Source organism: Falco biarmicus, chromosome 2 (assembly GCF_023638135.1).
Source record: "Falco biarmicus isolate bFalBia1 chromosome 2, bFalBia1.pri, whole genome shotgun sequence".
Classification (NCBI taxonomy): Eukaryota; Metazoa; Chordata; class Aves; order Falconiformes; family Falconidae; genus Falco; species Falco biarmicus.
Window position 1 is genome coordinate 81,658,890 of NC_079289.1, and position 12,665 is coordinate 81,671,554.

At 46.0% G+C, this 12,665-nt stretch overlaps 1 protein-coding gene across 1 annotated transcript in view; it reads left to right on the forward strand.

The window, feature by feature from the left end:
• Window positions 1-10,655: 10,655 nt before the first annotated feature.
• EFHC2 (EF-hand domain containing 2) overlaps window positions 10,656-12,665 on the forward strand; it is a 59,895-nt gene continuing 57,885 nt past the window's right edge. Inside the window, exon 1 of the mRNA XM_056329689.1 lies at window positions 10,656-10,745. Coding sequence (XP_056185664.1) covers window positions 10,704-10,745 — 42 coding nt within the window. The 5' untranslated portion in view covers window positions 10,656-10,703. The remainder of the gene's footprint in view (window positions 10,746-12,665) is intronic.

A 12,665-nucleotide genomic window follows, 5' to 3' on the forward strand; every position in this document is an offset into this window, starting at 1 on the left:
CAGAGTGCTTCAGATTATGACTGAACCTCCTTGTGCAGAAGCTGGATTCTCATATTTGCCCTTCTTCCACCAACAAGCAGTTTATTCACTGGTTACCCACTCACGCAGCTTCTGCATTTCTCCCTGAGGTGTTCAGCACAGCTGCCCTCAGAGGCAAAACGTGCCACCCACTGCATCGGTCCTTGTGATCTCCTCAGCCATTTCTGAGCTGTGCAGAAGGAAAAGAGACCACAGGGAAAAGCCTGAACGTGCCCCTCAGAGCAAACAACGAGCCAGGTTGCTGTGACTGAAAGGCCACCCATTTGCTACCTCTCCAGTGGGGTTCCGGCCAGGCCATTACTGCAGATACACATCGTAATATCCTGGGTGAAAAACAGTGCCAAAAGAGACTGCACAAACTCATTTACAGCATCCCATTGACCCTGGATCGGCTGTCCCTAATCCATACCCAGGCAGAAATCTGTCTAATCTGTTGTTACAAGCACTGGAAGATGAGGATGTTCTCCTTAGCAGGGGCATGACACTCTTCTTTGCCATCCTCACCACTACAGTATTTTTCTGGTGTAACTGGATTACTTTTTGTCATGTCTTATCCACTACTCCCATTAAACACAGATAAAGAATCACAGCTCCAGAGAGTTATTTTAAACCCTGGGCTTTCCTACATGCAGTACCTTTCCCTACATTTAGTGCTTTCCTCAAGGCATTGGCCCAAGCACCCAGGATGCAGAAGCACAGCCAGATGCTGTCAGCACTGGGAAGGTTGGCTCCCTCTCATCTGCAAGACTTTTGGGGTCTTCTCCTTGGTGACATCTTTTCCTGCCATTCAGCTCAGAAGCCCGGGATGCTCAAAGCTACGCAGCAAATGGCCCCGCCAGCCGCAAGCACTCCCTGCGTCCTCCCCTCCTCGCTGCACATCTTTTTTTTTTTTAAAAAAGGGCCACAACTGCTCTCGTCTGCAAAAGCACTGCGAGAGCACACCCACCACTCCCGTCTCTCTCCCAGCTCCCGTCAGCTCTGGTGCTCCCTCCATTTCACAGCTATTACAGATCGTACAGTCTTCAGTGTAGGCAGCTGCATAAGCACTGGTAGTGGGAAACAGAGAGGATCTCACATTTTGCCTCTGTTTGAAAGCCCCCTCCAAGAGTATTTGTGGCAGGCCTGTCCAGTCCCCCCTTGAGCCCCGGTGCGCATGCACATGCACGGACACACACATATACAACCTTGTGTGTGGCCCGTATTGTTTCTCTTGTACCTGCAACGCCTATTTCCTTGTCTTAAAAGGAAATCTGGTGGATTTGGAAAAAGGCAGATCGTATCACGTTGCATCTAATTTTTAAATTTCATGGAGTTATAAATCACCTGATTGGTTGTTTCAGTCTTTTCTCAGGAATTAGAGAGATGGTGATTATTTCTAATTCCCTGGCTCCACAGTCCCCTGTCCTTACTTTTAACAGAAGCACTACATTTGTCCTCTTCTAGTTTTCTTTAAAAAAGGCACTAAGCTTTCTGAGTTTCTCAGCATCATCTGCCAATTTTGCTACCCATGGAGTAATTCTTCCCTTGGTTTCCTTTTTGTTACTATCAAAAATGTCCTTAAAATGCTTTATTAGTATAAGCAAAAAATAGGAGAAGTATTTTATTTTGTGCTTTAAACTTTCTGATTTTGTCTCTGTATGTTCAAGCTGAGGGGTTTTTTTTAACATTCATTTTTAGATATTTGACCTAGTTTCTATGTTCTGTACACTCCTTTCTCGCACTTGAGATTATTGAAGAGCTTGTGATTTCACAGATATCTTACTGCATTTTCTGTCGTTTCTACACACTGTGATATTTTGTGATTCTGCTCCTACTGTCTTTTGTTTATTTATTTTTTTATTTAATGAACCATCAACTCTTTCTGGAGCTCTTTTTTTCCATAGATTTGATTCCCAGAGGAATTTACCTGCTAATATCCTCTTGTTCATTAAAGTCTGCTGCCTTCAAGTCCTTTGCCTTCAGTTTTATGTCATCTTTCCTTCAGGCCCTGAGGCTTATAAATCCTGTAACCCTCTCACCAACGTGGTCCTCCACCTTCACTCTCCGCAGCTGTTCCTCTCCCATGGTAGGAACTGACTCCAGGATCACCACCTGGGAAGCTGCTTTCTGTACTGCTGCATGACAAAATGCTGGTGACACACGTGCTGAGCAGGCTGTGCCCTAGTTTATCATGTTCGTCATAACTATCAGGGTAGTTAAAGACCCCTCCAAACCAATCAGTCCTGTTTTTTTTTTTAAATAATTCTGCTAGCTGCTCAAGAGCGAGCCTCATCTATCTGAGTTTCTTAGGGGAAAGAAGGTGAGTGTAATGGATATGATTTTTTACCCTATTACTTCCTGCTGTTATTTAGAGATCAGGTCTATCGTGCTCTACACTCCCTGAGAAGAAATGTATGTATCTGCTTTTCCCTCGCTGGTTCATATTTCTCCAGTTCACTGCTTTCCATTTCTTCCTCATGTACACAGTCTCACGTAGACTCTGCAGAGCATCCTTGTGGGAGGGGAGGGCAGAGCTCTGGACAGTCGCGGAGCCTTCCCTGCTGGAGACGTGAGAGTTGCATGGAGAAGCACTTCTTCACAGGCAAAACCTCAAAGGGAGGTTACTTCACCCGTCCAAAAAGTCACAAAAATTAGGCAGTAAGATTTTGCCCAAGTCAGCAGCCATGATTTGACTATGAGGACCGCTTTTTTCCCCATTTCTTTAGCAGGGAGCTTTTCTTCTTGAACTTAAACAGTTTAAAATTTTGTGCTGAGACCACACTGCATCACTCAGTTTAGTCTAATTTGATCTTGTCATGTTCATTATGAAATTACCTTATAGTCTGAAACAGAAACATCATAGCTACATTAAATACCAATAAAATTATGTGCAAATACAAAGATTAACTCATTCTAACTTGACTTTTCACTGCATGATCCTATCCTCCTCATCCGCATAAAAATTATTCAGCCGCAAAAGGCCCTTGAGCATACCATGACATTTACAGCAGCTCTGAGTATTTCTTGTTTCTTTCTCATAAATTTCCTTTGGTAATAACTTAGTCACTCAGCAATACTCCACAGTATACACATACATTACATGATTATCTCATATTTTATACAACACACGTTAAAGTAATTAATTTTTCCAGGCAAATGTCATACCATTTAGTTCATCGTTAGAAGCCAAATATTTGTGCAACCATTTGTTACAAATATATGCATAACCACAGAACACTTCAGTTCCATGGTATTTATTAAGTGTAATTTAAAGGGACACTGTCGAGGTTGTTAGTCTCAACTTTCACATTAGTGTTTGTTCCACTTGAAATTCCCTTAAGGATTCAACCTCAACTCACTTATTTATTTGTTAACTATCCTTGCTACAGCATTTAGCACAGAAAAATAAGTATGTTCTCACTGTGGTGTAGAATGTGCTAGCAGCCAGCTAATGTCATGCCCTAGTGTGACAGATGGGTTTCATCTCTCATTTAAACCTTCTTTATCCTTTCCATTGACAACATCTGGAGTTTGCCCTGTCTTGAAGGCAGAACCATAGCAAATAAGAATGGGTACCACCTTCATAAAAAGAACTAAGTTTAATCACAAGTTCAAACTGAACTTCAGGTTAAGACGTTTCTTTCTGCGCTAACACAAGTTACCTCCAAACAAACAGACACAACCCCCTCAGGAGGGTGGCTCTAATTTCAACGGACAGAAGACAAGTTAGCCATGCAGCATCAGGACCGGCTGCCTTGCAGGATACATTTTAAGGGCATGAAACCACCTCTGATAGATAGCGAAGTCTGCTTCTCCCAGCCCCTAAATTAGGTCTTACCCATACTCCCTACACACTGACACAAAGCCCTTCAAAGTACATTTAGTGAGAAGAGGAGCAGCGGTGGAGCTGTGCAGTAAGAAATTGTGCTCAGAGACTCGACAGCCTGAACCAGACGGCTCCATTCAAGCTCACAGCCCAATAAATCCTGTTCCCTCCAGACCACTTATTCTTCCGCATGTTCAATCAACAGGTTTGGAAAGGGGGACTTGACACTTTTCTCACTTATTTTGGCCTTCGATGAGAAAAGCAGTGAAGAAAAGAAGCAGAACCAAAAGCAGTACAAATGGGAATGAGAAGGGGTAGGAGGAAGCGCAAACTCGAGAAAGCAGAGAGACAGAAGAAACACTGAGAAGGCACAGCAGAGTGACAGCAGAGATGAGAGCGAGTGGAACAGTGCAGCACCTTGGTGAGACTTCTTTCAGGTTACAGTGAATTACAGTACCTTTGTACAAGGAAGACGGACTCAGATTGGAATGGGCAGAGAGAAAAGCAGACCTTGGTGTTCAGAAGAAAGACGAACCATCACACAAGCAGAGTGCCAAAAAGTCTGGTTTGCTAAACTTGGCGAGAAGCTGAAAGGAGAAATGATTGCTATCTGCCATTACATAAGGAGCAGGCAAGAGATGGAGGCCTTATTCAAAGGCAAATGCCAAAACAAGGATGAAAAAGGACATGTTTCCCAGGAATGCCTTTGGGCTGGAAGTTAGAATAAAGTCCTGATCAGCAAAGGGATTAGGTTTGGGGTAAACCTCAATTCCTCACTTATTCATAATTGACTGATTTCAGACAGTTTTAAGAAGCTTCGTATTGACCAAGACTCTTGATCCATACAGATGACCTCACTATCATTAAGACAGAGTTTAATTTAAGAAACAATTTCTGGTGCAATGCCTGGAATCGCCAATGTCTTGGTCTCTGTGATGGAGGGATTACTGTCATTCCCATGCTGTTCTTATTCTGGCAGCCTTCACCAGACCACTGCTTGGAAACCCACAATGTACTTGCTGCTTTGATATCCTACACTGCCTTCATTTTTCCTATGGACAATGTGCTATCATACTTGAAACAGAATGGATGAGTTCTCAAAGCAGCTTTGATCTGTCCTAGATCCTCAGAGCAGCCTGCAAGGATAGCTTGAAAGCTTTTTATTTAAAATAAGTGGCATTTCCTCCCCTCTCATTTTAATTGAAATAGATGCTGAATGCAGAGCAAATTGTATTGTAAGCTTGATTGCAGAAAGCAAGTATACTTCTAAACCAGCCTTGATCAATAGCTATTTCTGGTAATTGACTGTAATCTATCTATCTATTTATTGCCATGGGAATTTTTAAAATTGTTCAGGGTTTTTTTGTTGTTTTAACTATCAGCTGAAAAGATTAAGCTGGAAAATGGAGGATGGGAGGAGAGGGAGGAATTGATCAGTCATGCAGCCTCAACCGATGGCATATCCTCAAGGCAACTTGCAAGACTTGGAGACATGCCGACAGAATTTTCCCAGGCAGGAGGAAGCAGACTGGTAAGTCTGGCTGAACAGAGCCAGGGCTGTGGTTTTTGAGTGTCTTGTGGTGCCTCGTTGGCTGGATGGGAAGGCTCTGACAATGGGCACGGAGATTCAGGCTACAGGCAAGTTACCCCACTGGTGGAAAGGAGGAAAGATGTGCATTGATGCTTCTGCTGAGCCAAACCCCTCGTTTTTGTCAGCAAGGCAGTGTGCAAGCAAAAAGAGGAAAGTCAGGAAATGTTCGTGACACGGATGGGTTCAGTCCCACTGACAGCCCAAAGCAGAGGAGTAAAGGAAGGAAAACCAAATAGTCAGGAGGGAAACAGCTGCCTCCCTTCTTTATAATGGCCATGTGTATGACCCACCATTCTGCAGTGTCTGACAATGTCATCAGGTGTCTGGATGCTACAGTTGAGGCGATAGCAGCATTTCCCCGACTTCCATGAGGCTTTCAGGGGGTGGCTGCCCTTTTAGGCTGCCTCTGTTAGGGAGTCACCATGTCCCCCTGCCACAGGGGCTTTGTTTTCTCAGGTGATTTGCCTTCACTCTGAAATAGATGCTATCTGGGTGGAGGAGCACATGCTTTGCTCTTTGTGCAGGTGGTGACCTAACTTGGAGGTCTCGACTGCATTTTGATGAATGGCTGTGCTGCTGCCAAGTGCTGTATTTGTACTCTCTTCCCATCAGTTTTTTAGGCGCATTACTTATCATGGGTTTTTCCTACTCTTCCTCGCAACTACTATGTACTGTATTAAACACGTGTCTATGGCTTAATTGCAAAAAATCTGCATTCCATTTCTGAATTAATTTAGAGGTTTTTCTGTCAGGTTCGTTTTACTAGCGTGGCTGCTTCTCAAATCAGCCCACATAAGGAGGGTGGAGAGGAGCTGAAAAGCTACTCTGTACTGCAGATCTCACTGAATATATGCAGCGGAGGCAACTCAAAGGTATCTACCAGGCCCAGAATATTTCTCCTTCATGCACTTTCAGAAGTGTGGGGGACTTAGGAAAGCGGCCCCTCATATTCTCCCCAACTTGGATGACAGGGAAGTCAGGCTGATTGCAAACATCCCCGAAAAGCTTACACCTTATGTAAAAGAGCTGAATATCAGATGAGTAGGAACTTCAAAATGCTTTAAACAGGCATGGCAAAGTGAAACACGCCCGCCAAGCTTGTTCTGTGAGACAGCAAACTTCTTCCATTAGGTTTCCAGAGGCTGATGAATTTGTGAGATGGGGTGATGGGGTGATGACAGAAGGGGAGGAAAACCAGCCTACTTGCATGGCCTCTCGTACACAGGCTGCACCAGCGAGGTAGCACCAATGGGGGTACTACAGCTCCCACCTTTCTCCCTGCCCAACGCCTCAAAGGGCATGGCAGATCTGAGCGAGGTGACTCATGTGCAAACGTGCCTCAGTAGGACATGCCGAATTGGAGCAATCAGCCATGGAAAAGTCATTCTGGCTAAGGAAACCTAGTGACAGCAGGCTGGATATAACTACTTTTCTGTTCTCCTGTCACCCATAGCATTGCCAGGAGAAAAAGGCTATGGGCCACGAGCTGTGAAAACTCATGCTTAACACCTTGCCTTCTTGGAGCACCGGGCAGCCGCAGCAGTAACATGCCAATCACCCGTGTGGTACAGGGCCAGCACGGACCCGCAGCCACAAAAGTGCCCCATTTTCCCAGTCTGGGTTGTCTGCAGCACTCCACCGCTGCAGCCAAAAATTATGGCCTGAGCATTGTTTTCTGGCCACTGAAGAAGTATCTTCATATGTCACATATTCACTGACCAGTGAAAACAAAATGAAGACATGGGAAGAAATAAGCAATCAATATTTCTAAGGACTATTCATGGATGGCATCCGTTGACCCACACTACACTGCAATGAACAGCCACATCATGATTTGCCCTTTCCGCCCCTATTTTAGCTAGCTACAGGTAGGGCTGCAGTTCTCTCTGTGTGTATGCATGTTTGATTCCTCTGAGCCTGTCCCCTACACGATTTCTGTGATGACTGTTACAGCATTTGATATTTTGCTAAGACAGGCCTAAGGAAGAAGGCATTACTGTTCAGGTTTTAGTGTGCTTGCCTGATGATCCACATCAGCTTATAATTCACTTTAAACTAGGCAGCCTGGAAACAACCTGATTTTGGACAGCTCAGACTGAACATGGTCTGTAAAACCAGTCTTAGAAAAAGGATGAAGTAACACATATGACAGGATTAAGACACGTTTTCAAGTGAAGTGACACTAAATTACGCTGATTTTAGTAAAACTTCCCTGTTCTCCTCTTCATTCCAAACTCTCCTATGCTAAATTGACACAACTTGGAATGGACACAACTTAGACCAATGGACTAACAAAAACCTGGAGCCAATGACATTTGCTCAGATTAAAAAATGGCATTTTGTAAAAAATTTAAGCCTTTTCTGGAGTTTTGAGTTGCTCAGAAGTTTACGATTTGAATACCCTTACTGATTTCAAGTTTGCTAGTACAACTCAATCCCAATACAAAGAGACTAGAATTTGTCTTTTCATCACAAAAACAGTATTTTCTTGTTTTTGCCAGCTTTAGCTTCCTTCCTGCTTTCTTCCTCCTTTGAACTGTATAACTAATGCAGTCTTACGTACATTCACCACTATTACCCACAGAGTACTGTCAGAATATATGGCTAATTTACTACTGCCAACTGCTCGCCTTTGTTGTCATTAACAGCCTTCATTTAATAAAAATCTTTTCTCAAAAATGGTTTCCCTGTAGTACTTTTATATTTCCCAGAAAAGGCATTAAAATTAATTTCTTTTCACTTGGTCTTTATTCTTGAGTGAATACAGCAAGGAAGAAAAAAGATAAACATGTGAGAGGAACCCCAAAGAGAAGGTAATGTAGAAAGAAACAATTCTGTTCTGAAGTAGAATATACCTTTCCCCCTCCCCCAATTTTGAAAGCAAAAAAAAATGATCGAAGACTGATAGAAAACATCACATTGCAACTGTGCTTTTGGCATACAAGGAAGATGCTCCCCTTCTCCACAGCTCCCTGTGGCTTCTACATTGGGTGAGGCGGGAGATAATCCTGTGCAGAAAGATTTGACCTGAAGGTTAGGGATGATGCACAGGATTTTCTGCTGGCAATGTGTGGGACTCTCTACTGACACTGTGCACTTCACTAACCTTCCTAGTTACTGCTGTTTCCCTTGCATGTTTTTCACATACAATCTTTGCCCATCCTGCCTGACGCCTTGAAGCAACAGTTTATTATTGATATCAGAAAAGTATTAAGACATTTCAACTGCCCTGCTATGTAATGAGCCACAAAAACTAGACAGGAGATACCAGTTCTGGAGGATAAGTGAAGTCAAAAGACATACTAGCACTTCACTGTTGAGTATTGACAATGGTTTCTACCCCAAATGAGAAGTTGTGCTATTAGTTGCAAGGGGCCTATGGGGATTCTGCATGAAGCTGCAGCTAGGCTGGTTCACTCATCTCAGAGACACACTGGCACATACACATTATAAAATGCATTGGATCCACTTTCTGACAATCCTCACTCTCTAATGGCAGCTGCCAAACCTGAAAGGTATGTTTTATAAGTATGCCAGCTGTCTCCCATGCACTGTTTGTGAGGTACATAAAGACATACGGAAAGGGTATCAGGGGATCACATGAATGTGCAAAGAACAATGGGCGATGCTGAAGAGCTTCACTGGTTACGTCCAACAGTGTTGTGTGCACTGCCATGACCCTCTCAGAATCTGCACAGCTTGCTTGCTTTCCTTCCCTCTCTTTTCCTTCCCTTCCCAATTTCAAACTTTTGGCAAAAAATAAAAAATGAAAGAATTTTCACTGAAATGACAGGTTTTGAAATGAGAACAGTTTTGCCAAATACCAATTCAGATATCGAATGCTGCACAAGCGCTCCATGGGAGCTGTTTGGGGAGTGCCTCCTGGACTCATTCAGACTGAACACATCGCCCATGCTGTTCCACAAGCCTCTGTTTCAGGGAGGAGAGATGATATGTTATGGGAATTTCATGGTCTGATGCATCATAGAGTATGAAATATGGCAGGGGAGATCCACTCCATCTATGAGAATAAGGACATGCAGCAACTGAAGTACAGTTCCTCTGAGGCAGTGTGATGACATATCAGAACTGAAGTATTTGGGTTTCAGCTAACTATTTTTTCCATAAACTCACTTTTCTGTAAAAAGCAGTTCTAATTAAAAAATATATATTCATGAACAGCTTTATGTAAAATGGAGGAACATAATGTAGCATGGTTGCTGTTCTCTGGAGTAGGCTTTAGAGGCGATCTGGAGTGCATCCTCCCTTATTAACAAGGGAAATGTTATTTCCATTAAAGAACGAAACAACCCTTCCCCCCAAGCCACCCGTGAGAAACTCTCAGTGTATTTTCTGTTTGAAATTTAAATTTTAACATAATACCACCCACTGTACAATGAACGTGATTAAAAGGATGGTTCCTTTTATTTTCAATTAAAATATGTTTCAAATGTTCACCTTTCCGCACCAAATGCAAATGCAGGTGCCTAACAGTGCTGGGAAACCAGAAAGTGGAAACCCACTGACCTAGTTTCACCATCCCGGCGGACCAAAGTGCAAACAAAACAAACAAAAAGATGTGAAAGCATCCCCCCCCACCCCCACCCCCAAGCCCACCAGGGCCCCTGAGTAAAACGTAGTGGATGAAAGTCACAAAACGAAAAGCATTAAAGATTGATTTGCGCAGAAAGCTGCAGTTGTGGTGGGATCTGCCCCATCCATGACCCCGGCTCCCGTCGGGTTCTGGGGGGCCGTGTGGGGGCAGCGGTTACCTCACGCCAGCCGGCGGGAGCGCGGGCAGGGGGCTGCACGCCGCCTTGGGCCTGAGGTAAACGCTGACAGATCTGTGAAGAAGACGGCAACGGATTCTGAAAAATCGCATCAGCGGATCTGTATTTAGTTCCCCTCCGCCACCGAAGGCCGCAAACCCCGACTAGCCCCTCCACCTCCGGGCCCGACCGCCCCGCCGCGGGGCTGGCCTCCCCCCGGTACCGCCTGGGCGGGCTGGAGCACCGGGGGAACCGGCGGCGGGATGGCTGGCGGCGGGGACGGCCAGTGCCCGCCGCGCCCGGCAGCCCCCGGCCCAAAAGCTGCGCCGGGCTCGGACGAGACCGAGACCGAAGCCGGGACCAGGGCCGGGGGCGGGACCGCCTCGCTCGGCTCCGCTCGGCCTCCGCCGCCCTTCGCCCCGCCCCCGTGACGTCACCGCCCGGTCTCCAGGCAACGGCGCCCCCAGCGGCGCGGGGCTCCCGGTGGGCCGGGGCGGCCATGGCGCTGCCGCTGCTGCCCGGGGCCTCCCGCGACCGGAACGTGAGTGACAGCGGAGGAGACGTCCCGTCCCGTCCTGTCCCATCCCGTCCCCTCCCCTGCTCCGGTGCCGGGGCTGCCGCGGGGGCCGCGCCGGCGTCCGTTGGCGCGGCCGCCCCCCTCGGGCCGGGCCGGGCCGGGGGCGACGCGGCCGCCGCACAGCGGGCAGGGGCAGCGCTCCGCCGGCCCGAAGGGGGGACAAGGGCGGAACAAGAGGCGCTTTGGCTGTCGGTGGGCCGGCAGGGCGGGGTGAGGCGCAGGTGCGCCCTGCAGAGTCGGCCCCGGAGGTGCCACGGCGAGGCCTTTCCTCCCGCTCCTTACCCGGCAGGTGGAAGGCGAGGTGCTGTCCGGTGTAGGAACCTGCTCCGGCCTTGCCTTGCCAGCGGGAATACATTGCAGCTAGGCCCAGACTACTGGCAGCTGCTGTGGGGCACTTTGAGCATTTGTTGCATCCCCAACAAAGCAAAATGGGGTGAGGCAGATACCCTCTAAATAAACCAAAAGTCTTTGCAGAGGGGGGTAAAAATGCACGGGATGCTAACATGGTTTTTCAGAGTTGCCAGTTCTGTTAACTACAGATGGCAGTCTGAATGTGTAAGATGGTATTTTTATCATGAGCTACAATAGCAAACAAAAGAGAAGGCTGCCATCGCTACTTCAAACTTGTTCATCAAGGATAGCTAGAAATTTGCTGAATACGATCTGTACCATGAAATGGTGCAGGAGGTAAGGAAGGATTTTGGGCATGGCACTGTAGCTGGTGCCTTCAGGAGGCAGATGAAGCAGTGTAGACTTCCTTAATAATGCTAAAATACCTGGAAGAGAATCTGTCGTTTTCACACTATGAACATGTTGTTAGAGCCCTCATTTCTGCATCCTGACTGCTGCGGTGCTTTGCTAGCTCCTGAGGCTGGTCTGCTGTGTGGGGGACCATGTAGAAGTTGATTATGTAGTTCAGGGATAATTTGCAAATGATTTGTCAAGACACATGTGTTAATGCCAATGATACCATGAACGTCAGTACCACTTCACTGAGACTTCTCCATGCTGTTAGCGTATCTGGAGCTTGCTTCATGAGCTAGGAATCAGCTCACATTAAGCGTGGTCCAGTGTAAAACCTCTGGCAGCTCTCTAAAACACCAAGACAGGTAGACGTGATCTTAGCAGCCCAGGTCCTGGTACAGGGATCATGAAATTGCGTAGAAATACGTGGACTCCCCAGCCTTGCTTGGTGTGTCAGCATTGCACAGGTGCATGCAAACACAGGGCCTCTTGCAGGAGGAGCCCAACTTAAAAGCAGCAAGGATCTTTCAGGCAAGTTCTTCCCTGTGAACAGCAGGTTGAGTTCCATTGTTTTAGAAAGAAAAAGGAAGGGGCTTTTGCTGACTATTCAGTCTCTTGCTGAATTCAAATTTGTATTGTAAAGAGTTGGTTGTGTATATAACACTTCAAGTAGCTGTTGAGTAGGCATATCAGCAACACTGGAGGAGGTGTGTACCATTGTTATGTGCTGGGTGGAAGCAGAATAGCTCAGCTTAATTTTATCTGTGACTTTATTGTTATCCAAATTTCAGTTTAACTTAATCATTAGCGGTTCTTGGGTTTAGAGTATGGTGAGTGAGTTGTCTCCAGAGCTCCACAAGAGCAGTGAAGAGGCTTTGTGACACACGTGGTACCTCCTTTTTCAAAGAAAACCCACAGTATTTGGCTTCACATGCTTGGGAAGTTACATATAGGGAGCATTGAACACTGCATGCTGGAGTAAGTATAGTTCATATATGTGTTATGAGAACTAAAGATGTGAAAACCAAGTCACAGTTGCCACAAGACAGCATTGTAAAACCATGGTTATACCCTTGTTAGGGCTCCATACTGCTCTTCTGAGAGTCCTTGAGATAGCAGAGTTAACTTGCCTTTCTTGAA